Source organism: Ammodytes marinus, assembly GCF_949987685.1.
Source record: "Ammodytes marinus genome assembly, chromosome: 15".
NCBI lineage: Eukaryota > Metazoa > Chordata > Actinopteri > Uranoscopiformes > Ammodytidae > Ammodytes > Ammodytes marinus.
The window spans coordinates 13,594,383-13,621,244 of record NC_137219.1 but is presented as its reverse complement, the minus strand read 5'-3'; the positions used below and the strand labels follow the sequence as shown (position 1 = coordinate 13,621,244).

Here is a 26,862-nt window from a genome sequence, read left to right as displayed (position 1 = left end):
ATACAGTAAACATATTAAATATAAATAAAAGTGCTTGCATGACAAAAAACAACACTTAGTAAAATCTATTCAAACAAATCCTATCTACATAGCGTTGATATTTCCCTTTCTTACATTGTAGCTCTATGTTATAACTCATACACTTTCATTATTATTAAATAAATTAGTAAAAGGACAATTAAGTCTTTTTAAATTGCACTCACAAGGTGGGATTGACTGTTGAGGCGGTGAAAGACACCAAACCTGGCATAATAATTTGGATCTATAGGTCAATTATCTGCATTGTTTTGATTTGTTTAGTCAGATAAACAAACTACGACACTATGGATCCTGGATAGAAATATGTCACGTGACTTATCCATTAAACAAGTCACCATGATCCATTTTTTTTTGGCACACAAATCCAAGCTGCTTATTAACTTTCACCACATGATGACAAGTAGAAGTATTATTCAGATGACCGGGTTGAGGGCATCATAGAGCCGCTGCACCGCCAGCTCCACCATCTCTCTCAGGGAGTCGTCCTCCGTGCTCTCATCCTCCAAGCACACCGACTGTTCAGGAAAAGAGGAAGTCAAGCGAGAAGGATTAAAAAAATATATATATTTACTAGAGGTGGGCATAGATTAATTTTTTTAATCTAGATTAATTTTGGAATTAATCTAGATTAAAATGGCTCATTTGAATTCATTCATAATATGTGTGTGCTCCTAAATAATGACTCAAAGTAAGTCTTTGAGAACGTGTTTCTCAAGCCAGGTGGCGCATCAGACCAGGGGCTCATCTCCTGTTTCCAACATGCATCACAAACTGCTTGAGGAAGCTGTTCTACTATGATAATTGGTGATGAAAATAAATAATGTTCAACAAGATGTTACTTAGTAACGCGTTACCGGCATCGGACCTCTTTTTTCAGCAACGAGTAATCTAACGCGTTACTATCTCCAAACCAGTAATCAGATTAAAGTAAGGCCTACTCATCAAAGTCACTGTGCGTTACTTTTTCTGTCATTTTCCTTAGTGAAACATTTTACATAACTGCACAAATGACTGCGATTGCGATTTTATGTAAATAAATGTGTGCGCATGTGTCTCTAAACTCTCCAACTGCTCCAACCGCTCCTCTCGTCTTTTTGGTAGCGCCCTCGTCTCTGACATGCAGCGTGTGTGTGTGCCTGTCTGTGTCTGTGTGTGTGTGTGTGTGTGCAGCAGCATTACGGCATCTGAACTGTGGCGCAAAACAAAGTTTTCCCCCCGATGAAATATAGCGTCTGCTATGGGGATATTTAGGATTCGGGTACGGTGACGTTGAAGAGATAGTTGTTTAAAACTTGGAAACTTATAGTCACGTGGCGACCGGTGGCCACACACACCCACCCTGCGTTCCAATACCCGATTGTGTCGTGGGCAAGTGATGGAGAGAGAGAGCGGCGGGTGTGTGAGAGAGGCTTCGCCCCTCGTCTCTGACATGCAGCGTGTGTGTCTGTGTGTGTGTGTGTGTGTGTGTGTGTCTGTGTGCAGCAGCATTACGGCCGAGTCCAAGCTGAACTGTACAAATGACTGGCTCCCTGAGCCGAACAGGTGGAATAAGAGATTAACGGCGATATTTTTTTTTATCGCCGATAAGAGTCTGGCGTTAACGCAGCACGTTAACGCCGATAACGGCCCACCACTAATATTTACACGTCACATACATCCTTTTTTTTGTCCTGGTTTGAAATGTTTCTCACCCTCGTTTCCAAGCAAATGTGAACCGTCTTCCCGTCCACTGTCACAGCAATGTTTTTACCGTCGCCGAAATCCACACATTCCTCCCCAAACATGTCCCTAAACACGCCCACAGACAACAAAGACATATCATTGTAACTAGAGATCAACTTGAGGAACTGTTATTTCTGGTGATGTATTACCTTCCAAGCATACAACATACACAGTGTAATAAACAAGTGAAGTCAGTATGGATTTGGTTAGCTGGTGGTGTGTCACTCACTGCAACATGACTCCCAGTCGGGTTTGGAAAACGTCCATGTCCATAATGGCACTCTGGGCCTCCATGGCTGTTAATTAAACACAAGTTGAATCACGTTAAATAAGAATTCACAAAAACAAAGTAAATGAAAATAAGGAGACACAATGCAAACAGCAGTTAAAAAAAAAAGTAAGTGTTAAATAATATATAATGAGTAATTGGTCGTATGCTTCCAAAAATGTAGCCAAACCGACCTTTCTGAGCCTTTGGGTTTGACTGGACCTCCAGCACTACAGTGGTGACGGCATCGGCATACATGTCATTCAGAGGGTTTGCTAGCCACTGGAACAGTAGAGAAAGAAAAAAAACCTGTTGGGTGACCTGCATTAATAAAGCTCATAATTCCCAACGTTGGATTTGGATTTGTAACTGTTTATAAAATCCAAACGCAATGATCCAACTGTGAATCATTTCTAGCACCAAACCTTTGCTTGTCTCAGTGTCTCAATACATCAGAGTCTCTACACACAGCAGTGGCACATGAATTATACGTGATTAGACATACAAATAAAAAGGACCACAGCTGCTCACCTCCAGAAGCACTGTGCCGGGCTCGTGGATCAGAGTGATGTTTTTAAAGACCTTCAAGGTGTTCTTCTCTGTTCCGTCCAACTCCTCCACATCACCTGAGATGACAGGGAACAACCCACCCTTTCAGTGCAGTGCAGACACCCTTTAACAAATCGGTTAAAGACAAGTGTACAGGTTAGGATAATAGAGCGGGTGTAACTTACCAGTGAGGTTCCTCAGATGGCAGACGAGCAGTGAGTACGGTCCAGTGAAAGGGATGGCCTGGGACTGTTTCACTGTGCTCATGGCCAGCTCTGTGTATGCTGCCATGCAAATACAGTCAACCACATGTTTTTATATTATATTAAAAGAAGGGGGCAAAAGTGTGCACCGTTGAGGAGGGAGAGGGTTGAGTTCTGAAGTGCCCTGGAGCAACACAACAAATGTTTGACAACGTACTGTATATCTGTATAGCTGACCTGTCGCTGACAAACTACAAGACCGTGTCTGAAGAGTTCTAATATCAAAACATACTTTACTTACTAGAAAGGTCAGAGGGATTGAGGATGTGGTAGTTGAAGTTCTTCTTCACCAGTATGCCCGATACCCTCTGGCCCTGAGCACACTTCTGATCAGCCAGAGAGCCCATCACCTGAAGAGGAGGAGGAGGAGGAGAAGTAGTGCTCTGTGACTTTGATTTAGGAGTTCAATCATTTATTTAAAAAAAACCCAGTAAAACAACCTTTTTCTAATACATGCAAGGAGAGGAGACATACCTTGGCCAGTTTCTCTCCTCTGAAGTTGAGGGTGACGGCTTCTGTGTTGCGAGGGTTGTGCACTTCGATGTGAACCTGGTCGTTATCCTCATACTCCCGGATCAGCGCTGCTTTCAGACGGGCCATCTCGTTTTGCTCCCCGTGGACCAAGATCTGAAGACAAGTCGAGGATTTCAAAATTGATATAACAAAAGGGGTGCAGAAGAGTTGGAATAAAAAAACAACAACACATGAATCAACCTCCTACCACGTGTGGCGGTTTGAGAGCCCTGATGAACTCGCTGGTCTGCTGGTAGTCGGTGTGGGCGGAGAAGGAGATGTAGTCCACCGACATCTTCAGCTGAAGCTTCTGCCCCGACATGGTGGTGATCTCCTCCGGCTCGGACATGATGTGCTGCAGAGAGGGCAGACCACACAGTAAGCTGCTGTACTGTTGTTGTAATGATGGCACTTTCCATCCAACAAAAAGGATGTATCTATATATTATCAACCCAAAAGTAACACTTCACGCGTCGTCTACCTTGGCCAGCGTGCCCTCTACACAGTATCCAGCGATGATGACTCCGTTCCTCTTATCGGTGCACCAGCTCTCAAAGAGCTCCCGGGAGAGGCCGCTCTGCATCATACCCGGAGACGCCATCACAACACTGGGGCCGATGTCGTCAAAATGATCCATGCTCTGGGGAAGAACCGGCAACACAATTATTAGATATTCTGCAACCCTATGCACAGCCTAAAGACACAACTAGGTCTGAGTGTGGACTGGGTCTGCAGAGTCTCTTCTCTACCTTGAGGTTGCTGATGTGCTTGAAAACAAAGGGGTTGTTGATGTTGATGGCCTTGCGGATCTTGTCGTTCATGGCGTTGACGTAGGTCTGGTACACGGCCATGCACTTCTTTGCCAGGGACGAAGCGTAGTAGATGGGGATGTCATGGAGCTCCGGGTGGTTCTGCCAGTATTCATCTGAAAGGAAAGCATGAAATACATTATACCCATTGATTTAAACTCAAAAGAATACAGATGCAACAGGCAAAACTATGTTGTCAGATTTTTTTTTTCTTTAAATTTCCAACATGACCTCTCACCGAGAATGAGCAGCAGTTCCTGGGCCCGTCCCAAGGCGAACACAGGGATTAAACAGCGGCCTTCTCTGTTCACAATGTCATGGACTGTGTTACAGAAGCGAGCCTCACGCTCCTCCCTCTTCTCGTGGATGTGGGTGCCGTAGGTGGACTCCTGTGAAGAAAAAAAAGAATAACAGCATTTACCAAGATGTGATCACCTCAAGAGATCTAGCGCTTCGATGCGATTTATTATCTGACATACTATGATCAGGATGTCGGGTTTGACACTGGGAATCTCGGCTGCCATCAGGTGCCTGTCTTCTTGCCGGGAGAAGTCTCCTGTGTACAGCAGCTACAGAGGAAAAAAAAGACTTGGTGAGATTCAACTAATGCTGGGCTTACACTACACAACTTTTGGTGTAAGGTGGTCATCTGACCCGATTTCAGTCAGTCTTGATGTTCCGACATTATCATTAGGCAGCAAATTTAGGAAAAATATTAAACATAACAAAAAGCAGTCATTACCTTGACTCCAGCTATTTCAATCATGAACATAGCAGCTCCCAGTACATGGCCGGCATGGTAGCACCAGAACTTGATCCCTGCCACCTCCTTGACTTCGTGGAAGTTGATGGTCTCAATCTTATCCATGCTCTCCTCCAGGTCCGTCTCAGTGTACAGCATGTCATCTGCCGAAATGTTGCTGAAACAAATCAAAGAAAAAAATTCAATCCAGGGCACTACAGATATTAGTTTGGAGTTTGGAGGAAGAGTGTTGACGACGGCTCCTATTTCCTACCTGACTTTGACGTAGTCTGACAGCAGCCAGCGGTAGATGGCCTTAGTGGCGTGGGTCATGAAGGTCCTGCCTTTGAAACTAGTCTTCTGGAGGAACCAGGGCAGAGCTCCACAGTGATCCAAGTGGAAGCTGTCCAGAGTGCACACATCAAATTACATTTCCTTTTTTTTTCTCAGAATATGTTCAAAACAGAATAGTGATAAATATGCACAGACATGGATGAGCAATTACTATAAATGGACATTTCAACACATCATAGAGAATGGGAGACTCACTGACTGATGAGCAGCAGGTCTATCTCAGCTGGGTCGATCAGGTCTATGTAGGGGAGAGCATCCATTCCCTCCAAGCCGGGGTGGATACCACAATCCAGCTGCCAAAACACAAATACTACTTGAATAATTACAAACTCAGTAGTTCCAGTACAGGGAGTCCTGATAACGTCAAATCAACACAGGACACAGTTTACATTTCTATTTCTATTTATACATCCTTTGTATACACCACCTGTTGATACCATTATGTTAAGTTACATGTTTTATGTATAGATTAGTTAAATACTACGTATATTTCACCATCTGTCAATAACATTATGTTTACATCTGTTTATAGTTAAACATGTTAATTGATTTGTTTATCTAAATACCACCTGTAAGCACATACCTCCCCACGTTGCAGTATACAGGATTCTAGTGTTTATAATAATAAACTACACAAAATGTAAATAAAACTGAATTTGTAGCCTACTATATCTGATTGAAGTAACATGTACATTATTAAAATCATCATGATGTCAAAGTCAAAAATATTTACCATAATTTTCCTTCCTTTGAACTCAAGGATTATGCACGACCTCCCAACCTCCTGACCAGCCCCCCTGTAGGTGCATTGAGCACACATCATTTCAGCATCAGTACCATAGAGTAAAATCATGCATTTGTTATTCAATGTAGTCAACCTTTTATTGATTCAAAAACACAAATTAACTCACAGCGGGCGGATTAGGAGCTGGTCACTCTCCTCCGCGGGGACTATCACCTCTACTTTGCGTTTTGTTGCCATGTCCGTCCCAAATTGTGCTTTAAATATTGAAAATAGATAAATTGAATCCGCTCATACTGTAATGCTGTACGTTTGTTGAATGAATGAGGCAGGGCGGCCTTCTTGAAAACGTCACACTTCCGGTGATGCGCCAAAATACTGCCGATGAGGATCACCGGGCGCCGACGAATAGTTCCGGGACAGACGTAGGTCGATTTCCCCTGGAATAAAATAACCAAATTTGACAACATTTACCCAAAGATGTATCAGGAGAAAAACGCAAGCTTTGTGCACGGCTAAAACATATTTTATCGCCAGGACTATCGACTTAGTAGTACTAGTAGTATTCAACATTAGGGATAGTTTTTGTGTCTGGTAGGGTAGCGGCCCCTTTAAGTGGTGCTGGGTGTAGGCTGACAAACTCAAAGAGGAGCCGAAGAGTCAAACTGAAGGTAAACAAAAATCCTTCTCTGAACCAAACTAACATTTATACGGTTACATGTCGAACAGGTGCGCGTTGTGTACGGTAACTCTGGATATAAAGTGTTTGCCCCCTATGAAAGTCTTAGGGTTTATAACTCAAGCATAACAAGAAATGTGGTGTGGTACGCAACATTTAAGGAGGGGTAGGAAGAGTTTAGCCCACACATTTGCTTTTATTTTCGGATTTACGAGTTTCCTGCTGTCCGAGCAAAACAAATTTTATTTGGTGAGCTAGATACACGATGAGTCCCAGCCAAACGTAACCTGTTGATTCTGATGTCTGTTCGTTGTAAATATTTAATGCAAAGATACACCCTCCGACTCCAGCACTACAGCCTACCTCCTGCAGTCATATTTTGCTCTTACACGGTGGAGCTGGAAGATAGCCTTTACAGCAGCAGACATACAAATCCCGAAAGAAAATCATGAAAAACACATATTTCCTATTTAACCTATGCCCCATTCTACAGCTTAAAAAAATACATTGAAGAACTACTACTAGGCTACTTAAAAAATAAATAAAAGTATATCCCTAGTGGCTTCAATACTCCAAAAAGGCAACATAGCCTTGCAAACAGACTTTAATGATAGGCCTACTCAGTCTTTACTATGTTGGACTTTTAATTTTAATATTGTTGTGGTTATATTTTAATCAAGATGTGTGTGTGTGTGTGTGGGAATCAACCTCTTTGTGTGTTGTCTTGTTTGCAAAACAGATCTTGATTTCAGCGAGACTTACTAACAGTAATTTACTATCCTGAAAGTGAAGGACAGTGCAGTTAAAGGTTTATTATGCAGCTAAATGCTCACACTCTTGATGTATTTATTATTCAGTGTTTCAGATGCCATGTTTTTTCACTCAATTATTCATAAGTTCTGTTCTTGAGAAGGCCGACCTGTCGTGTGTTTAACCCTTTGTTCCGTGGTGATTCAGGTCGGTGAGGCTGGAGGGGCTGGATGTGGTCGACATGGTGAACGATGTTTCGGAAAGTCAAAAAGCGCCACAGCAGCAGCAGCTCGCAGAGCAGTGAGATCAGCACCAAGAGCAAGGTACGACCACACACACACACACACACACACACACACACACACACACACACACACACACACACACACACACACACACACACACACACACACACACACACACACACACACACACACACACACACACACACACACACACACACACACACACACACAGAGCCACTTTCTCGCCTGGTCGAATATAACCAACTTCTCTCGGGTTTTCTGACCTCATGTAGTCTGTGGACTCCAGTTTAGGGGGCCTCTCCAGATCTAGCACCGTCGCCAGCCTCGATACAGACTCTACCAAAAGCACAGGTCAGTCTCTTTTTCTCTCTCTCTCTCTCTCTCCTCTCCATCTTCCTTTCCTCCTCCTTTTTTGTTTTCCTAACTGATTATTTGACTTAACTCCCTTCGCAGGTAACAGCTCGTCTGAAACATGTGCCGAGTTCCGGGTGAAGTATGTGGGAGCGGTTGAGAAGTTACAGTTTGACATGAGCAAGACCCTCCTGGAGCCTCTGGACCTCATCAACTACATCGATGCTGCTCAGGTGAGATGCTGGATAAAGATAGCAGCGGTCGATATGACATCATAGATTTACGATATCACAGAGAGAGAGAGAGAGAGAGAGAGAGAGAGAGAGAGAGAGAGAGAGAGAGAGAGAGAGAGAGAGAGAGAGAGAGAGAGAGAGAGAGAGAGAGAGAGAGAGAGAGAGAGAGAGAGAGAGAGAGAGAGAGAGAGAGAGAGAGAGAGAGAGAGAGAGAGAGAGAGAGAGAGAGAGAGAGAGAGAGAGAGAGAGAGATTGTAAATTCTCTGCTCATTTTTTTTTTACCCCACAGCAAGATGGAAAGCTGCCCTTCGTGCCTGCAGACGAAGAGATGATCCTGGGAGTGTCAAAGTACGGAGTCAAAGTGGCCTCACTGGACCAGTGTGTGAGTAGAACACAGATAGAGAAAGTGATGTACTGTACTTCAGGTTGAACTAATTATTGATTGGACCTGTGCAGAGGTGCCAGGTCATCAATAATACAGCCAGACAGCTTGCTTAATGAATTCAACATCGAGTTATATCATTTTTGAAACGGTTCTTTCGCCAAGCTGCTGACTCAGATATTTCAGCGAATCCCCTGATGTTGTTGCGTCCGATTTATTCATTTTAACTGAAGCAATGCATTGTGGGCTAAAGTTGGGGCTCAACTGGGATAGGATAAAACCTCTGAAACCACACTGTCTTAATAGCAGGTGAAGAAAACTGTTGAATTCTCTCTTTTTTTGTCCCTCCTACCAGGATGTGCTGCATCGCCACCCTCTGTACCTGATAGTGCGCATGCTGTGCTACGATGACGGCCTGGGCGCAGGGAAAAACCTCCTGGCTCTCAAAACCACCGACACCAAGCAGGAGGAGTGCAGCATCTGGGTGTACCAGTGCAGCAGCTCAGTGAGTTTGACAATGCAACTGTTTTTTTCCTGGATTAATGGTAATAACTAGAACTAATGCCTGGCAGTAAGAATCAAAATCAAATCAGTTAACTCTCGGGTCCAGGTGTAAGTTTGTGCTAAATTTGACAAAAGTCCCTCAATGCATTCTCAAAATATCGGGCTCACAAGATTTGAAGTCACAATGACCTTGACATTTGACCTCCGAAATGTAACCGGTTTATTCTTGAAGACATGTGAGTTTTTTTTTGTTGTTGCCAAAAATTGACGTTAAAATCCCTCAAAGCGTTCTTGAGATATCGCGTTCATGAAGCATGAGGTCACAGTGACGTTGACCTTTCGACTGCCACAATCTATTGTAATCATGCCATCGTTCAGAGTCAGGGTGGACATTTGTACAAAGTTTGAAGAAATTCCCTCATATTATATATTCATGAGACATTCAGTGCGTTTACATGCAGACTCATAATAGGGTAAATCAACAAATAAGACTTCGACAGGACTTGTAAAATGCACGTAAACACTACGTCTACCGATCTACTTTGCACACAAATCGGCACATTAACGGACAAGCAAAGTCGGATAAGAACACCTAGATAACTCGTTCATAGTTGGCATTCTCTCTGCATGTATACAGGGATCGGATATCGCATATCGGAGTTCTCGTTCTGCGCTTGCTCGAGAATCCCTGCGGAGGATTTCACAAGGAAGTGGAAGGAGACGACGTAAAACATAGTAGGGTTATTGCCAGAAGGGAACCGGACGTGGCTCTATAACCACTTGTTGAAAGGGCTACAGCGCCACCTAGCATAGTGGAGACAGCCATGCATCAGACATTTATCCGATTCCTGAAAGGCCATGAATACTCAGACACGTGACACGGTCCGTTCGAGTGTCTAGTTCGGTATATGTAATATGTACGTAATGCCTCATGAAAAATAAATAAATAAAATTCTATACCACTTGTCATCTGCCCTGTCAACCAATCCTGTTTGTTAATTCTTCTGTCTGAACAGGAGCAGGCTCAGTCCATCTGCAAGGTGCTGTCAGCTTCTTTTGACTGCGCCTTAACGTCAGACAAGTCTTGAGGGCCAGAGAGAGACTGGACGGGGAAGCTGAAGGAAACAAATGACTGCAAAAAAAAAAAAAATAGTAATCAGGAGACAACAACTTGACGAAAAGAAAAACCACACTCATTCTCCCCTTTTTCTCCAATTGTCGTTCTGTTTTTCTCTTGAAAAGAGCTTAACGTGAGGCGAAAACGGTCTTTTGACTTTTCCGTGGTACTCTGTTGGAAAAAATCATTCAAGCCTTGGTTTTGATGAAGTTATTTCATCTCCAGTGTGTGATGCAACACTTTCCCATTATTCTGCAGTTGAGACAGAATTATTGTGAATTTGTCTGAATGATGTCCTCGTTTCTTTCCCCTGCTTACGTGTTCCTTTTTAAACTCTCACGTGAAGTCAAGAGCAAAAGAGAAAAAAGAATTTCAATACGGTGAGATGTAAATGATGGTACAGTGTTGTAATCCGTCTCCACATTTATCAGTGAGGGAAAAATGATACACTTCCCTCAGATTCCTTTTTAAGTTAAGGTTTCGTCACGTGTTTGGTTGTGACAACACCAGCCTCTTTAGACTCGAAGGTACATTATACAAAGAAGCTGTGTGTCTTATTTTAATTGGTGTGATTCACTCATTTTTAATGACTGTTTTGTCTTTTATTGTATCTTGTTTTAAGTTTCTCTATACTTTTTGGTACCAAAAGCGTTGTACGTTTACTGATTTATGAGGTGTTATGTAGAAATTAGTAGACTAATTAGGTCAAAGTGTTCAGGGAAAATTGTGTTTACAGTCGTGGTACTAACTTGATATTAATAACAGCTCATGCCACTTTTTTTCCTGTGCTCATTTTCAGCATTTAGATTAGTTTGACATATTTAGCAATAAGGAAATGAAAGTATTTGATCTGGTACAATGAAGGAGCTGAAGTTTTTAAATAATTATCTTACTGATTAAAGTGTCACTTTTCCTATTGCTTTCAGTGCCATCTTGTTTTTTGTGTCTTTCATTTTGTTGTTTATCTGATTGTTTGAAAAATGACCAATTTAAATATTTATTGCCAGAACAGCACATAGTTTGTTTTTACGCATGTTAATTCATGTGCAGTGCAGTGTACAAACTCCCCATCAGAGGGCGCTCTTGATACATAATCTGACCACCAGTAAAACAATGTTGTATTTTTAAAATACTGTTCATTGGCTTAAACGGTTTGATGCATCATACCAAAAATGGCTTAATATCCTGCCAGCAGTGATGAAGAAGAATTTAAGTCCTCAAAACACCTCATGAAACAGACCAAAGCCATGTCATTCCATATTTTATTATTCCAGTTTTATTTTCCCCATTTACTTGTACAATAGAGTTAAGAATCGATGCAGTGATCCACATACAGTTAATGAGAATGAATTAAGTTTGATTTTACCCAGTTATGCGTGTTGTCAGCACGCACACACACACGCACAGGTCCAGCTGAGGTTGTATCTGTAACTGCTCGTCACCACAGCTCATTAAAAGACATTAACTGCCCAGGTTATCTCTTCTTCTTCACTCTTATTTTTTTTTACATTTAAATATCAACAAAAAAAAAAAAAAATCTATTTACATCAATAGTTTATTAAATCTTCCTGCTTCCAGTGAGTTCATATTAAAATGCGATAAAGAGAGCTGATCAGTTATGATTCACCTGCTTCTCTTCGTCCACATTCACAAATCTGGAAGGCTGTGTGTGGTTTCAGGTTAAATGCCTAAATATCAACATAACCAACAGGAAGGCAGTTGCTCTGCAACCAAAATAATGAAGTCAATGACATTGAATGTTTTATATTTCATTCATAACATTATTGATAACATTAACTTTAACTCATCTTTCTACATTATAGGACCTCAGATACGAGAGGCTTAAACAGTAGGAAGGATCTCCCTTTTCCCTCCATGTCCGGTTCATATAGAGAGCGTCAGAGATAGAGAGGAAATTCAGCTAATTTGTGAACAATAAAATAAATCACATTGCAAATGCTCACGAAGGCAAGTGGAAGCAACAAAAGTCTCAAGAGCCACCTCCAGCTTTTTTTTCACATTCCAACGCTTAAAAAAAAAAAAAAATCTCTTTTATTTTTTGACTCAGCTTATTCTGTGCAGACGACACACACACAAACACTTCCTATTCCACTGATACGGCAGATGACAAGCGAAGACAGCCAGAGGCCAAAAAAAGAAAAAAGGTTATTACTAGCTTCTGCTGCTAGATCCAGTCAAGTGTCATGGTTTGTGCTGGAAGAGTTCAGGAAGAAGAGCTGCTGAGAGTGTGAGCTGCTCATGTATGTTTGACGTGGGATTCATTTGCAGCTCCATCACTCTATGCACTTGTGGAAAAAGTGCTTTCTCTGAAGACGTGATGAGTTTTTTTATTTTCTGCGTTCCCCCTCCTTTCAACGCCAGTCCTTGTGTGTGAAACGAGGACAGGGGAATCGCTCCTTCGGGTGCAGCTTCTGGCATATTCCAGGGTTTAACTTAGCACCATTAGGTTAAAAAACAAAAACATCCACACAACAGAGCTGCACCTATAAGCACGGTGGCATGCACAGAGGGTAAAGCACGTTGGCTGACCTTTCACATTTACAGTTGTTAGTAAGTTAAAATGACATTGCCCAGTAATCTTATCAGCACTGTCTGTACAAACGCAGCTGAAGAATGCAGGAAGATATGGATTCAAAATGGAATACTGTACACGTAACCTTCATTGTGTCACATGTCGTCTCATGTTGTAACAAGGATAAAGACAAGGAAAGTGCATTTATTGCGAGAGGTCATTCACTACAATCATTGTTTTGTTTTTTTGATATTTTTTCTAAATCTTAAAGGAGTCTTTGTCTGAAACATTAACAGCGAGCATTAAAAACCACATACAGTCCTGTGTAGTCCCACCCACGCTTTTTGTTGCTATAGTCCCCCCCCCCCCACAGACGAGGCGATGATAAAAAACAAGCTTGTGTCGGATGGTGTCCGGAGAGGAGGTGGTTGTGTTTGCTGGCTAGCAGACAGAGGAACCGGTTTAGTCGGCGATGAAGTGCACAAACGTGACCGGGAAGGCTCCTCTCCTCATTGGATCGCCTTCGATGTGGCCCAGCTGTGAGGGAGGAAGACGAAGGCGAGGTCAAGAGGATGATGGGTCATTTTAAGAGTTTGGGGTCAAGTTGGGTCTATTGAAAGTGAAACTCTCTCAATAAATCATTTGAACGCTTTAAACAAAACAAGTCGTCTAAACTAGAGCACACACACACACACACACACACCACAGAAACACTACCACTGGGGCTGGGTTAGAAAAAAAACTATTTTCCATTCATCAATACTGAATGATTCAATATGGATTCTTCCAAGTCCGACTGATCTGCTGTTTGTCAGTGAATTAGTGCACTAAATATGATTAGTAAACGTTCATTTTTTGTAATAAATGTACAATTATGGATGCATGATGTGAAAAATTTATAAAATGAGGAAATTGAGTATATCGGAAAAAGGCTCAGTTGAGTCTGACAAGTAACATATGTCATAGCTTTTTATCTGTTTAATGTTTAATAGTATTTTTGTAATATAAAAAAGAATAAATAAAATAAATAATAATGAGGTTTTTTCAGGATTACTAAAGTTCATTTTCAACAATCAAATCAGGACTTTCTAAATCATAATTGAATTGGGAGATCAACCTCCAGCCCTTCCTAAACACCACCTACAGGTGCGCGAAGAACAGACTACGAGAGGCTAGTGAATCACAATAAATATCTCAGTAACATTTAAACGACAGTCCCAGGTTGTATTACCTTGATCCAATAAGAAGACATAACTTATTATATCCATCTAAGTCATTTTAAAGGTCGTCTATACCTGAAAATAAAAAAAAATCTGCCTTTTTTAAATACTACTTAGACAAGGCTATAGACGAAACATTACAAGCTGCTGTTGAGGAAATAAATACTGAATAATGACCAGTTGAATGATACGACAGAGTTCGATAAACACTGTGCCTGCAAACAACAGAACTTTACTTCTCTTGTGAAATATTTCGATGTTTTGGAATTAAAAACAACTCAGATTAGTCATTCTGTATAATCCGCCTGTTTTCCAACCAAGGCCCAATTTACCTTCCGACTAAATCGCCATTGTGACACTCACTCACAATTTATCCCCCCTTTGCGCTGCCTCCATCATTACTGTGCTTTCATTTCCATATTTCAGACGCACTAAAGAGTGATAACGCCGGACAGAGAGAAAAGCATGATGGCGGGGACCTCGGGGGACTTTAGGGTCCATGCAGGGACACACACACACACAGAGAAAGAGAGAGAGAGAGAGTGACTAAATACGGTCATATCTGCAGAGGTGGCTCAGAGGGAAAACAAGTTGCAGCTGGTCCCTGTTCACACAAGGGGCTCCACAGAGGAAGCAGCAGCAGCAGGCGGAAAAAGAGGAGGAGGAGGAGGGGGAATATCAGCCAGAGTGAGATCATGGCGTTTTTGCTTTGGCCACCATGGTAACCGTGTGCACTGACATCCACATGCAGGACATGATAGAACCGGAGCGGGACTCGGGTCGTGGTTGGATGGACTGGGAACAACTTTTGGCTAACATGATGCAAGTAAAAAAAAATATATAGAAATAAATTAAGAGAAACGGTGAGGTACTGACCCACCACTCCTGGTCCTCCTCTCCATCCACCACGATCACGTCGCCCTCAGAGAAGGTCAGCTCGTCCGGGTTGTCGGCGACACAGTTGTAGATGGCCTTCACTCGCTTCGGCCTCTGCTTCTGAGACACAGAAGGGGAGGGAGGGCTCAGACTGCGGGTTTGCTGGAGGTTTGTGCATGAAGAGACATAAAAAATGCAGCAATAAACTTGTGGTGCATTCTGTCTCCATTTACAGTTTATTCTCGTCTTTATTGTGTTCGTCTTATAGCATTAGGATGAAACTCTCGGTTTAGTTTGGTATTTTTCTTCATCTGTCTGACAACATAAATGAATTGTCTTGGCTGGATCATTAAATTCCAACTTAAAAAAAATCCTAAAAGAGCTTCACAGCTTCTGTACAAAAACTAAGGAACAAAGCTGTTTGTATGTATGGGTACAGGAAGAAGGACATTTACTAAGTTACCAGTGGAAACACTGAGACAATAGGTCGACCTGCAGCGTTCTGAAGGGAATTGCACAACACTAAAAAAAACCACTAATAAACTATGACTTGGGAGAGCAGCAGTCGGTGAATGGTTCGGGACGGTATGAATGAATAAGCACTTTGCAATCAACAGCATCCGGGTGGTAATGAGATGGAGGAATGAGGGACTCACGGGGTAGGCCTTCCTCGGCGTAGGGGCTGGAGGCACAGGCTGACCCGACGAGTTGTGGGGGCCGCCAGGAACTTCCTTAGCTGGAAGAGGAAGAGGAAATTATATCACAACGACAACAAAAACTTTCCACGTTTCCACAGAAGAAACGGGGAACGCTTGCAGATAGTAAAACAAATAGAATGTAACTCTGTACTGCAGAACCGGACAGAAGGGATGTTTCGCCTCTCTTATCTGCACACTGCATACCTGGCCTCTCGATAGATTGTGTCCGATTTAAAGGTCCTCTGCTGAAGCCTTTATCATTGCTGTAAAAAGAAAAAGAAAAAAAAATGATGTTAAAAAAAGCAACTTCTTTAGCAATAGACACAGAAAGACCAGAATGTAAGAACGTTTTGGCTTTAGTTAACAGCTCTGCTACAGGTTTATTGTAGCACTATAAGCCCTGTGGGAGATGGAAAGGGTGAATTCAGAGGAGAGTTACTGCTAGTCTGACTCGAACACAGCTCAGCCTGGGAGCAAATGAAGTGGCTAAGCAGCGGCCATGAAGGCTCATTCATTCATTTATTCTCAGTGAGCAAACACAAACATTACAAGACAAGCATTCAAAAACAGCAAGATACACAAGCCTGGGGTTATGCTCCCATTTTCTCTGTGTACGTGAATTCTTTGAATCAAGTGCTTTTTTCTGTGTAGAAAATGAAGCAGAAACATCAAATTGCTATGGCTCAATAGATTGGTTGGCATTTAATTCATGGCAGGAGACAGCTTGATAAAAAAGCAGAAGCTGTAGTTCTCACCCTGGAGGAGACTGAGGTGGCCCTGCTCTGGACCCCAGTGGACCCTGGCCTGACTTGGACTGAATGCTCATGTTCTCCATCTTGGCCACCGGAGCAAGACCTGGGACACACAGTGAGGCACCTTCATTTGCTTTTTGTTTTTGTAAACTGGACACACCATTGCAACTTACCAAGATATCACACTGGGTTTTAGTGACACATTTTCTTTAAACGATTTACTTAAATAACAAACGGATTGAAATAGTTTGGTTTCCTTTGTTAAAAGTAATCATGTCATCAGCCCCATACATTCTTTTAAATGTCAAATACAGCCACAAACACATTTCTATTGATTCTTTGATCTTAAGCCGATGTAAATAACATAAAAATATAATATAACTAGAAAATTAAAGTCAACTATTAAAATACACTGGTAAGATTCATGATATTATAATGTCAATGTAGAATCAAAAAGGAATTGGGAACCAGTGCTGGTCCTTGTTATGCAGATAATTGCTTCCCATATTTGTAGCAGTGTGAATTCTATTGTAATGTATTCAGTAAACACTGAACTATGCTCCACACACATAAACAGAACACTATTAATGTGCCTTCACCCTAGCAGTGGTCTAGTTTAAGAGGGAGGAATTGGTCCATTGGGCTGGTCAATATACCTCCAGTTGAAGTGAGTCTCAAGGGGGGGACAGGGGGGTGCATGTTGGGGGGGTCCGAGGACGATCTCTGTCGGCCAACCAGGTCTATAGAACCTGGCTTCCAGGTGCTGGATGCTGAAGACAGACCAATCCCTCCCAGACCGGATAACTGGGCTGAGGGAGAGAGAGACAGAGGAAGAGATTAAAAAAGAGAGAGGCAGAGAGAGTGCAGTGCATGTTGTCAGAACTAAAAGTCCACTTTAAAAAGGGCGAGCCATTTCCATCTGAGTGTAATTGAGAGCGACAGTTAATGGGGAGAGGGAATGTGCAGAATGCCCGTGCTCGGGCCGAAAGCAGCGGAGAAGCGAGGCGGGCAACACAGCTGGTTGTTTCTCCTGCGCTCTGTTGGCAGCACTCCAGACGGCCACTAATGATATTAAAGACGGGCTTTGTTGGCCTGTAAAAGCTACGGCCACGGTTTTCTAAGCAGCACGTAAACACACATAACAAGTAACATCACACAGTTTTTAAGCAGCTTTTTCATGAAACTCAATTTGTTTTCCAAAAACACTTTTAGCAGGAAAAATAAACCCTGCCCTTTTAGATAAGAGATCCTTTAGACTTTTATAGGAAAGAGGTCAATGAATTGGATGGAAAAGCTGCCCCTATCCATTTGCCTCCAAATGAGACTTCTCCACGCCCCAGGGCCAAATGAGACCAGGCCACGCACAGAGAACTGTAGTTCTAAATGAGGTTGGTCCTCCTGGGAATATTTTATGAATAACACGTCCCGGGGGCTAGGAGAAAGATGTCAAAGTCAGGTCAGGTTTAGTTGGATTGTAATCGACATATTTTTCATCTATTCTCATTCAATTTGAACATTTTCACAGCATGCCGGTGAGCTAAACCACATTTTGCCTACAAATGCTACTATCCACATTCTTTTGTTAAAACTTTATTGTAGGAGCAGAAATAGGTTATCATCTTACTGTTATTCATGACATTAACAGCATCCTACACATAAAAAAAAATGGAAAAAAATAAATAATTAAAGAAGATAAATACAAATGGGGAAGAAACACTTATATACATACATACGTACATTAATATATATATTTTTTTTTAAATAAAATAATGATAAAAAAGAATCCGTATTCTGAGCTTACCGACGTTCCTAGGGGGCAGGGGCGGAGCAGAGATGGTCCCGGACTGAGCAGAGTTGCTGTTTAAGATGGTGCCGTAGGTCTCGTTGTTAACCAGGTTGGGCATGTAGGCTCGTCCTTGCTTGTCCTTGGCCGCAGAGCCCAGGCCGCCCTGGTGGTGGTGGTGGGAGTTGCTGCTGCTGGGGGTGTAGCAGCTGACAGGACGCTCGTCTCTGCGATGAGGGCTGGGCTGGAGAGGGGCAGCCAGAGGGGTCAAGTGTGGACCAAAGGATTGGATTGCAAGCATTTGTTAACAGTCCCTATTGTTGAGTCTGTCATGGAAGCATTTGACATCATGACAGAAAGAACCTTAATGACTTTTTCTTTTTGGACTGGTTTTGATGCAACTTGTACATTTTAGTATATTTTTTTGTTTTTTTAAAAGACAAATCTATCATTTGTCAACCATGTTACCAGTTACTACAGTTATTATCTTTAAATACCCCCAAAAAAACAGCTACTAAAGGCCATCATATTTGTTACATGTCCATGTCAATCTGCAATATGTCTAACTAAATGTATATTTAAAAAAAAATAATAATAAATTGTCATTTAATCCTTAGTAACCTTTTCATTAAAAACGCATCCTTTTTTATTAACTTGATAATTCTTGTTTCCTCTCCTGGTTTCATGGCACTTTGCAAACTAACATCTGCAGACAAAAAGGGCGTCTCTCACCTTCTCATCCAGATCTTCATCACTTTCATCCAAGTCTTCGTGCTGCAGGCACCATTCATATTCCACATGGACATGGGCGTTGAATTTCCCAGATAGCGCTTGGTTCAACTACACACACACAAACAAAAGCACACACACGATTCAAATACAAAAGACTGACAGATCTTACATGCTTTCAGGAAGGCATTTTTATGTTTGCAGGCATTAGCAAAGCCTAACGCGCCCCACACACATCCTACCTCTACTGCGCGTCTACCTCGCGTCTGCGTCTGACTTTTGGTCACAGACTGTGAAATCAACGTAGAGCGAGCACACATCCAACCTCAGACGCACTGCTGAGGCGCGTCGGAGGCACGTCTGCAGCGACGCTCCCCTTCACCTCAGGAGGCTCGCCTATTTTTTTCTGAGAGCAGCGCGTCTCTCTCGCGTCTCTGTGCTTTAACTGATAGAGAAATACTCTGCTGACAGTCATACCAGCAGCATTCACTCTAGTTATACGTTTACCCGGTGTGTTTATTTCAAAATAAAACATCCCTCAGTCGTATACGCGAATAATCCCTTTATTTCACGATTTAATTGTGCAATCAAAATCCGAGGGATTTAAAACCTAATTTTCAATTAGTTCTGGCATTTCATTTTTGGATAAATGACACATATAGAGATCCAATATAGTGAAGAAATAAAAAAGATCATGATGAGCGCAACAGTTTTCCGTTGCTCTATCTGTGTCTACGGCCTTCTTCTTCCCCGACCACACCCCCCTCTCTCTCTCCCGTATAAATCAGTAAAGTGATTTTTGAAATACTCTGCTGAGAGTCATATTGACTTCATACTGGCAGCTTTCGCTGTAGTTTCACCATTTCCTGGTGTGTCCCCTTCAAAATAAAACTTCCAACAAGCGAAAATATGGCAAAAGAAAAGAAGAAAAATGGCAATGGGGCGCACGGATTACTGTCCAGACTCAATATAAATCATATGCATCATAGATGACATGAAAGAACTTCATTTTTAATGGGAATTATCTATGAAAACTCTATGTAGAAAGATAGGGCTTTTAGAAGCAGCGCTGCAGCAGCAGCTGCTGAGACGTTGCATGTGTGTCCGAGAAAAGTCCGAGAGAGGCAGCAGTAAGGTAACGCGACGCGCTCCAGAGGTAGACGCAGGATGTGTGTGGGGCGCGTAAGCGTAAAACTACACGCACCAGCTCCTCGCACTGTAGGTGTTTGAGCCTCCGGGCGATATCCAGCGGCGTCTCCCCGGCCTCATTAGCTGGAAGGGGAAAAACAACGGAGACATATAATCACTGATGTGTCCACATGCCACATGAGAACAAACACACAGCCCATCCTCCTTTCTCCCTTCGCACTGTGGCATAACAAATGTGTAATTAGCCCGTTTCCCACACCGAACAACACTTTGCTTTCCCTTTCCGTCCTCCCTCTCTCTCTCTCTCTGGATCTATTATCTGGCTGTTTTGTTGATGTCGGAGCGGAGTAGAAACACTAGTGTTGTTGCCATGGTCTGTTGGCAAAGCCCGCACCTCTGGGAACTAAAACCTGAAAGACTTGGACCAAAGAGTGGTGTGTGTATGAGGGTAAGACAGAGAGAGAGAGAGAGAGAGAGAGAGAGAGAGAGAGAGAGAGAGAGAGAGAGAGAGATCTGTATACTTCTTCCACCACTGACTACTTATTAAATAAAAGGTCATACTAAGACAATTTTGTTAGATACAGCTGCTTAGTTACAAGTACAAGTCCTCCATTTCAAAACTTAAGTACTAAGTGCACAAGTATCAACAGCCAAATGTCCTTGAATTATTCAAAGCTCAAGTACTTGTAATGTAGAATGACACTTCCATAGTGTAATATGTATGACATGATAATTATCAATGCTGACTTTAAAAAGGCACACTATGCAGGATATAAGAGTCACACAAAATCAATCCCTATCAATGATCACATATGCGATGTGTATGTGTTTGCTTACCGATCTCTATGGAGGCCTTCCCCCGCAGCAGCAGTTTCAGACACTCGCTGTTGTCGGTCAGGCAGCAGTAGTGCAGCGCCGAGCTGCCTTTGACCGTCTGCTTGTCTAAATTCAAACTGCACAGAGACAAAAAAACAAAGAGAGGGACATTTTAGATCAAAACACTGGAGGCATGAAAACAAAGTCTAGTGTGAAGTGAAGTGCTAATGTGTTTGGGTCCTCTGTGGATTTTTCCTCTGTTACCTGTTCTGAGTGAGGAAGTCGACGATGTGAAGAGACGTTCTATCCACCAGTCTGACTGCGAGATGAAGGGCCGTCTCCCCTTGTTCCTGAAAGAAAACAGAAGAGGAAACATCTGAACACAATATTTCATATCAACCCTAGGGAATAGGCGGTATTGGTAGAGAATCCAAGAATTAAAAGGTAGAGAGAAGGAAGACTGCAACTGATTAATAGAAGTGAGAAGTCAAACTCCTGGAGAAGTCAAACTCCTGTTTATTATTGTGTGTACTTACATGTCCGTTGGCCAGTGGTATGGGCTCCATGAGGTCCACTCCCTCTGCGTAGACCTGGATGAGAGAGAAGATGTCTCGGGCCTTCACCGCATCACACAACGTGTGGAGCCGTGACGTGCCGTCAGGACACTTCTTCCTGGCAAAACGTTTCTCGGTGTATTTGGCCGTGATAAAGTCTTTCCTCGCCTGCCTGTTGGGAGATGTGAGAGAGGCGGCAGATCAGTTATAGCTGCGTCACTTACGGCCATTGTCATTATTACAGAAACGTTGGGTGAAATTTATTATTACAATGAATCAGACACATTCGGAAAACCTGACCGGTACAATATGAACCAGAGATGGTGTCGCCAGTTGTTACAAGTAAGAAGAGGAGAGCGGGAGAAGGGAGAGAGAGGGGTATGATGAGTGATGGAGTGTGATGGTGGTGGGGGGGTGGGGGGAGCATTGACTTACATGTCACTGGCTGGGTTGGGTTTCACCACATTTTCAGCTCTTAAACAGGCCTCCATGATTTCATTAAAGCCTGCATTCCCCACATTCTTGGCCAGCTGTGGAGCACACGCACACAAACACATATATTACAACTAGTTCTACCAGCCATTATATGCACCGCATGCATTAATTTAGAAGTTATCATCTTTAACAGTTTAACTCACACCTCTATCACAAAGTGGTACAGATGCTAAAAAGCTGCGTGTGGCGCCTTATAAACTGCACGACGCCTGTGTGATTGTGGCTAACCCGACTGGTGTCTAAACACCGAGTTAAGCAATCACCGCTGGAAGCATTTAATCCTCAACCGTCCCACAGGCGGTAAAACTCTATTCCAAGCGGTGATTAGAAAAGAAAAAAAAGCCCCCCCAAAAATCTCAGCTATTCTGATCGCGGAGACCTCCAGAGGTTTTTGGAGGAGAAAAGAGAGGAAGAACGAGGCCAGGGGCAAACGCTGCAAGAGAATAATAAAATAAAAATAAAACAGGGGTCGTGAGGTGACTCAACCTGTTATTTACCAAGAGCTCTGAGGTGCTGAGTACGTCCAGAGTGAGGGACTGGATCCTGGAGTAGTGGACCCCGAGCTCCCTGTGGATCCCCGAACATTCAATACAGGTGAGGATGCCCAGGTTGGTGGACAGCCACGTTGGGTCTGATAAAAGAGAGAGAGAGAGAAAAAAAAGAATGGAGAGAAGAGGAGGTAAACGACACATGATGGTAAAGAGGGAGAAGTTAATATGGGTCACAGAGTCCTTGGGGCTAAAAAAAAGAAGAAAACTACAGCAAAAGTAATTTCTGCAGCAAATCCGGCAACTTTGATGTGTCCTTGTGGCAAGCTATGGACACTGGAAACTTAATAGCTGCCTGAAGGGATTTTGTATGAGCTCAGAGCACAGCATTTCAGAGGAAGGTGGCCGAGCTAAACTGTAACCAAGTCTGGCCTAGAAGCGCTCGTCACTTTGTATGTGTATACTGCTATGTACCATATGTCAAGTGTAGACATATCTGAGGGGAATTTAATGGGATTTGAGCAAAAAATTATGGGGGAAAAACTGATTTCCGAGTTGACAGAATTTTTCTGCTAGATTTTCAGCATTTACTGGAGGCACGGACTTATCATAACAAGACCATACCAGTTGTTTCGCATGCCTCAGCTCATAACTATGCATGTACATCACTGCTGTCATTTTTCCAAAAGGCATACTACACATTTTTAGACTGATTTCTTACCTTCCAGCCTATTGTGCCCATTTATTTCAAAGGACTCAAAGGACAGAATCCAACAAAAACTGCATCAATGACGTCTCTGCTAGACAGATTTACAGACTCTTGTCCTAGGCCTATTTGTGTGGGCCAACTAGACTATCTAAAGCCAGCAGTATTATTCAAATGACTGCATTCTGAGGTTTGGAGAAGTACTATCGTCTATTTTCCCAAACAGTCTCTGTTCATAACTAATGCTCTGGAAGTTCACATGAATTTAAAGTATATTTGAAATTCCATTAAACAAGTGGCAAAATTTTAACCGTTTTTTTTTTTAATCAGCAAAGATCATTCAAAGATTTCTAAAATTGGCTTTTGATTCTGTGCTGTCAATCATTCTGTGAAGTCCCCCCCCCCCCCCATCCGTCTTTGCCACTCACTGGGCGCTCCGCAGTCACAGCACACGTCGTTGCCCGTCATCCTCTTGACCTCTCCTAGGATGGCCTTGGTCAGCTCCTGCACAATGTTGTTCTCGCCGACATGCTGGTCCCCTTTAAAGGCCTGATTCAGCGCCTCCTCCTTACTGTTCTGCAGCACAGAGATCCAGCTGGAGGGACACAGAGGGAGTGAGTCCGGAATATGTAATATGCTTCGGAAATACTGTTTTCTACAATAGTCACGCCAATAAAGCGTTTTGAATTGGATTGAAAAGTAGTAAAAGGTGGGAGGTAAAAAAATAAAAAATAAAAAATGGCCAAGCATCTGACTGGGTGTGAGGTAGGAATTGTATGGAAAGTGGCCGAGGTGGTAAACAGGATGCACTTAGGCAGACTGGAGAGAGAGAGAGAGACACACACACACACACACACACAATAAAGAAGGAACCGGCCCTTACATCTGACAGTCCTGGTCGTCCTCGGCCTGAAAGTGATACGTTCTGTCGTCTGAAACAAACAAAGACATGAATGAATGACAACGAAAGTTTGGAGACAGAGTTAAAGTCTCAGCGCCATTTTCTGCTAAAGTATCTAGCCGACAGGTCAGACAAAGGATAAACAACAGCACAACACAAAACAATGAAAACAGCTCCTATTTCTGTCTTCAGGTGTGAATCCCTCACTGGTAACCGCTGAGACTGGGAACTATTTTTACACCACTGTATCCAAAGCATCTTAAACTATGTTGTGTCTCCAGTGTCTCTTATGTGTGTGGGAGAAAATAACAGCATAACCCAAAGGATTGAAACTAAATTCTAATGTGAAGGGCTGGAAGTTTTAAATCCACGCTCCTGTATAACACATTGCGACCTGTGGCTGCTATCTGGATGAAAAGAGCCAAATAAAATGAGGCTTTTGAGTGAAACGTACACAGATTGGGGGAAAGACAAAACAGACAGTGAGCACAGACAGAAAGATAAGGAACGTCACGTGTACAATAAGAAGGATGGAAGTAGAAGGAAAAAAAACGTACGGGATATGAGGTCAAAGCTCCTCTTCTCGTCGGGATTGTGTTTCACCTGGCAGGTGAGCAGGTTGAGTTTAGCTGGTGGCCGGTTTGCCTGGCAGAGAGGTAGATGAAGGAGGGAGGGAAAGAGGGAGGGAGTGGGAGAAATAACAACAAAAGTGAGCGAGTGTGTTGTGTTTGACCGTATCGGACTGCTGCAGGAGCCAAATGAAACATCTGATAAGCCGCTATACGTGTCAGATGAACTGAGGAGACGACTGGGCTTAAATCTTTATATGGCAACAAACAGAGTTCAATTTTAAAGAGCAATGGGGGAGGAATGTTAACTTGTGAACTCGGCCGCTGCTGTCTGTTTAATATATTCAGGGTTAAAGATAACGAGTGGCTGGGGAGAAGGACCTGCTGCAGCCTAAAAAGACTCAATGAAACATGTGTGAAGGGTCTGTTCACATACAGTATCCAGTCCACCTGAGTGCACACTGTCTTGTGTTAGGCTTTCTTTTTTTTTAGAGCTCATTGACAAATGAACAAGCAAAAATAAAAGGAAAAAATGGTTGTTGTATACTGACTGTGCCATGTGAGATGGTGAGGTATCCGTTCTTTGCTGTACACTTTCTCTTCTGCCACACTTTCCTCAACCTGTGACACACAGAATGCAGCGATTGGTATGTCACACAAACATATTATTACATTTAATAGAATCAAATGTTATAACGCAGAGCAAAGCATTCATTATGACACCCAGGATGAGCTGTGTATTCTAGGATACTGAAACAGGATGCGTAGAGCAACCGAAATATGCAAAATAATTAATAAAAGCTATTTTTTAATGAAACACAAAATATTCTCTGGTTCCACCTTTTAAAACATGATGATCTTTTATTAATTATTCTAAATTGAAAATGTTTGGGATTTAGATAGTATTTCAGGTAAAAAACATAATCTTGGGTTGGTTTTTGTAAAAATGTGACGGGCATTTTTCACTATTTTGTAACAGTAAAGTAATTAATAAATGAAAAGAGAAAGTAATGCTTACAAAATTCATTCAAATAATTTTTCTTAAATGTTGATGTTTTTTATTAAAAATGTAAACCTTTCTAAAACTATTAATTTTACTTAACTGATCATAACCATAACTGATCATTTTAAGTCATTTTTTCTAAACTCACCCGTCACTTTTCTTGTAAAGGCACCCGCTGCGCTCTGTGCCGTGCTCCTTGTTACCCTGGGGCTGGTGCAGGCTGTAGGTGGTGCTCGGCCGCACCTGGGAATCCTGGGAAAACACACACAAAACAAAGCAAACAGAAGATGAATCAGGGCCTCTATACAAAGGACAAAATTAATTACAAAAAAAACAGCCATTTGCAAGAAGGATTTGCTAATCCTCATTGCAAGTCAAGTGGGAGCCACTGAGGCGTTAAATAGCTCTGATTTACGCTCGGCTTTTGGTTCTCATGCTCCACTGAGGATTTAAAAGCAAGGATGGACAACTACTGGAAAATTGCTGCTTCAAGCCTGATTGTTTTTTGCCACATGGGGAAAATCAAATAATAGATTTATTTTTAACAGCAGGTGGCAAAAAAAGATTTAATCTCATACACAAAATCTAAAAGCAACAAATCAAATCTTACTTATAAAACCAGAATTAGTTTTAAAAATCTATTTTGGATAGCCAGGCTTGACTGCAATGTAACGACAAAATACCTCAAAAAAGGACCAAACAAAGGCCAGATTCTAGTGTGAGATATAATTTTCATTCTGGTAACACTATGGGAAAGAGAGAGGACAACTTCTGAAGGCAGGCAATTATGGGGCTTTAATGATGAATTTAATTGTATTGGTGCTTGCTGTTATCAGCAGAAACACACACACACAGAAACACACACACACACACACACACACACACACACACACACACACACAGCCAACAGCATGATCATGGGAGGAGTAAAAATGCAACTACAGTGTGAGCTTTTCTTAGTGAAAAAGTAATAATTAAATACAATAAAATGAACAACTAAACTAAACTTAACCAAAGCACTGAAACATAGCAATGTCATATTAAACAGACACTGAGATTATCTGAAAAACAAAACAAAACAAAAAACAGGGAAAAAAAAAGCACTGCTCTAGCACTACAACTGAAGCAACACTACAATGACAACGGGATGTAAAACAACCACAGTAAAGTCCACTTACTCTCCTGGACTTGTTTCACAAAAGACCAAGGCAGCGAAGGAGAGAAGAAAACAATCTTCAGGTGAGACCGGTTAGTTCGCTTAGCACAGAGCTGGGATCAGTTCAAGATCACGTCCACTTATTCGGTTG

General features: G+C 42.3%; 3 protein-coding genes across 4 annotated transcripts in view; 1 reads left to right on the top strand and 2 right to left on the bottom strand.

Moving 5' to 3' along the window:
- Positions 1–157: 157 nt before the first annotated feature.
- LOC307261743 (cleavage and polyadenylation specificity factor subunit 3) lies at positions 158–6,291 on the bottom strand. The gene is made up of 18 exons (XM_080042340.1): positions 6,171–6,291; positions 5,993–6,056; positions 5,455–5,552; positions 5,180–5,308; positions 4,906–5,083; positions 4,643–4,732; positions 4,402–4,552; positions 4,104–4,279; positions 3,836–3,994; positions 3,563–3,709; positions 3,316–3,468; positions 3,083–3,191; positions 2,764–2,862; positions 2,561–2,655; positions 2,224–2,311; positions 1,991–2,057; positions 1,731–1,827; positions 158–554 (listed from the first exon to the last, which is right to left on the bottom strand). The coding sequence occupies exons 1-18, from the start codon at positions 6,239–6,241 to the stop codon at positions 453–455; spliced, it is 2,073 nt and encodes a 690-aa protein (XP_079898466.1). The 5' UTR covers positions 6,242–6,291; the 3' UTR covers positions 158–452.
- Positions 6,292–6,568: 277 nt separating this feature from the next.
- itgb1bp1 (integrin beta 1 binding protein 1) lies at positions 6,569–11,201 on the top strand. Its single transcript, XM_080042004.1, has 7 exons — positions 6,569–6,672; positions 7,638–7,753; positions 7,969–8,047; positions 8,150–8,280; positions 8,570–8,662; positions 9,018–9,167; positions 10,183–11,201. The coding sequence occupies exons 2-7, from the start codon at positions 7,682–7,684 to the stop codon at positions 10,252–10,254; spliced, it is 597 nt and encodes a 198-aa protein (XP_079898130.1). The 5' UTR covers positions 6,569–6,672; positions 7,638–7,681; the 3' UTR covers positions 10,255–11,201.
- Positions 11,202–11,605: 404 nt separating this feature from the next.
- asap2a (ArfGAP with SH3 domain, ankyrin repeat and PH domain 2a) overlaps positions 11,606–26,862 on the bottom strand; it is a 48,912-nt gene continuing 33,655 nt past the window's right edge. Inside the window, exons 10-28 of one of the 2 annotated variants that reach the window (XM_080042086.1) lie at positions 25,704–25,807; positions 25,104–25,173; positions 24,541–24,628; positions 23,966–24,014; positions 23,511–23,677; positions 22,386–22,519; positions 21,829–21,923; positions 21,376–21,565; positions 21,104–21,189; positions 20,861–20,976; positions 20,079–20,146; positions 18,878–18,985; positions 18,164–18,389; positions 17,019–17,171; positions 16,366–16,465; positions 15,815–15,873; positions 15,569–15,648; positions 14,913–15,074; positions 11,606–13,353 (exon numbers count right to left, since the gene is read on the bottom strand). In XM_080042086.1, the coding sequence (XP_079898212.1) occupies positions 13,279–13,353; positions 14,913–15,074; positions 15,569–15,648; positions 15,815–15,873; positions 16,366–16,465; positions 17,019–17,171; positions 18,164–18,389; positions 18,878–18,985; positions 20,079–20,146; positions 20,861–20,976; positions 21,104–21,189; positions 21,376–21,565; positions 21,829–21,923; positions 22,386–22,519; positions 23,511–23,677; positions 23,966–24,014; positions 24,541–24,628; positions 25,104–25,173; positions 25,704–25,807 (2,130 nt within the window). In that variant the 3' untranslated portion in view covers positions 11,606–13,278. The remainder of the gene's footprint in view (positions 13,354–14,912; positions 15,075–15,568; positions 15,649–15,814; positions 15,874–16,365; positions 16,466–17,018; positions 17,172–18,163; positions 18,390–18,877; positions 18,986–20,078; positions 20,147–20,860; positions 20,977–21,103; positions 21,190–21,375; positions 21,566–21,828; positions 21,924–22,385; positions 22,520–23,510; positions 23,678–23,965; positions 24,015–24,540; positions 24,629–25,103; positions 25,174–25,703; positions 25,808–26,862) is intronic. The other variant, XM_080042087.1, reaches the window with a different exon arrangement.

Excerpts from the sequence above, each read along its gene's own strand:
- LOC307261743 (XM_080042340.1), bottom strand. The coding sequence starts at position 6,241 with ATGGCAACAAAACGCAAAGTAGAGGTGATAGTCCCCGCGGAGGAGAGT. Across the intron at positions 5,309-5,454 it reads GACCTGCTGCTCATCAGTCA|CTTCCACTTGGATCACTGTG; the intron begins GTGAGTCTCCCA and ends CACTCTGGACAG. Across the intron at positions 4,280-4,401 it reads GGAACTGCTGCTCATTCTCG|ATGAATACTGGCAGAACCAC; the intron begins GTGAGAGGTCAT and ends CTTTCCTTTCAG.
- itgb1bp1 (XM_080042004.1), top strand. The coding sequence starts at position 7,682 with ATGTTTCGGAAAGTCAAAAAGCGCCACAGCAGCAGCAGCTCGCAGAGC. Across the intron at positions 8,281-8,569 it reads ACTACATCGATGCTGCTCAG|CAAGATGGAAAGCTGCCCTT; the intron begins GTGAGATGCTGG and ends TTTACCCCACAG. Across the intron at positions 8,663-9,017 it reads TGGCCTCACTGGACCAGTGT|GATGTGCTGCATCGCCACCC; the intron begins GTGAGTAGAACA and ends CCCTCCTACCAG.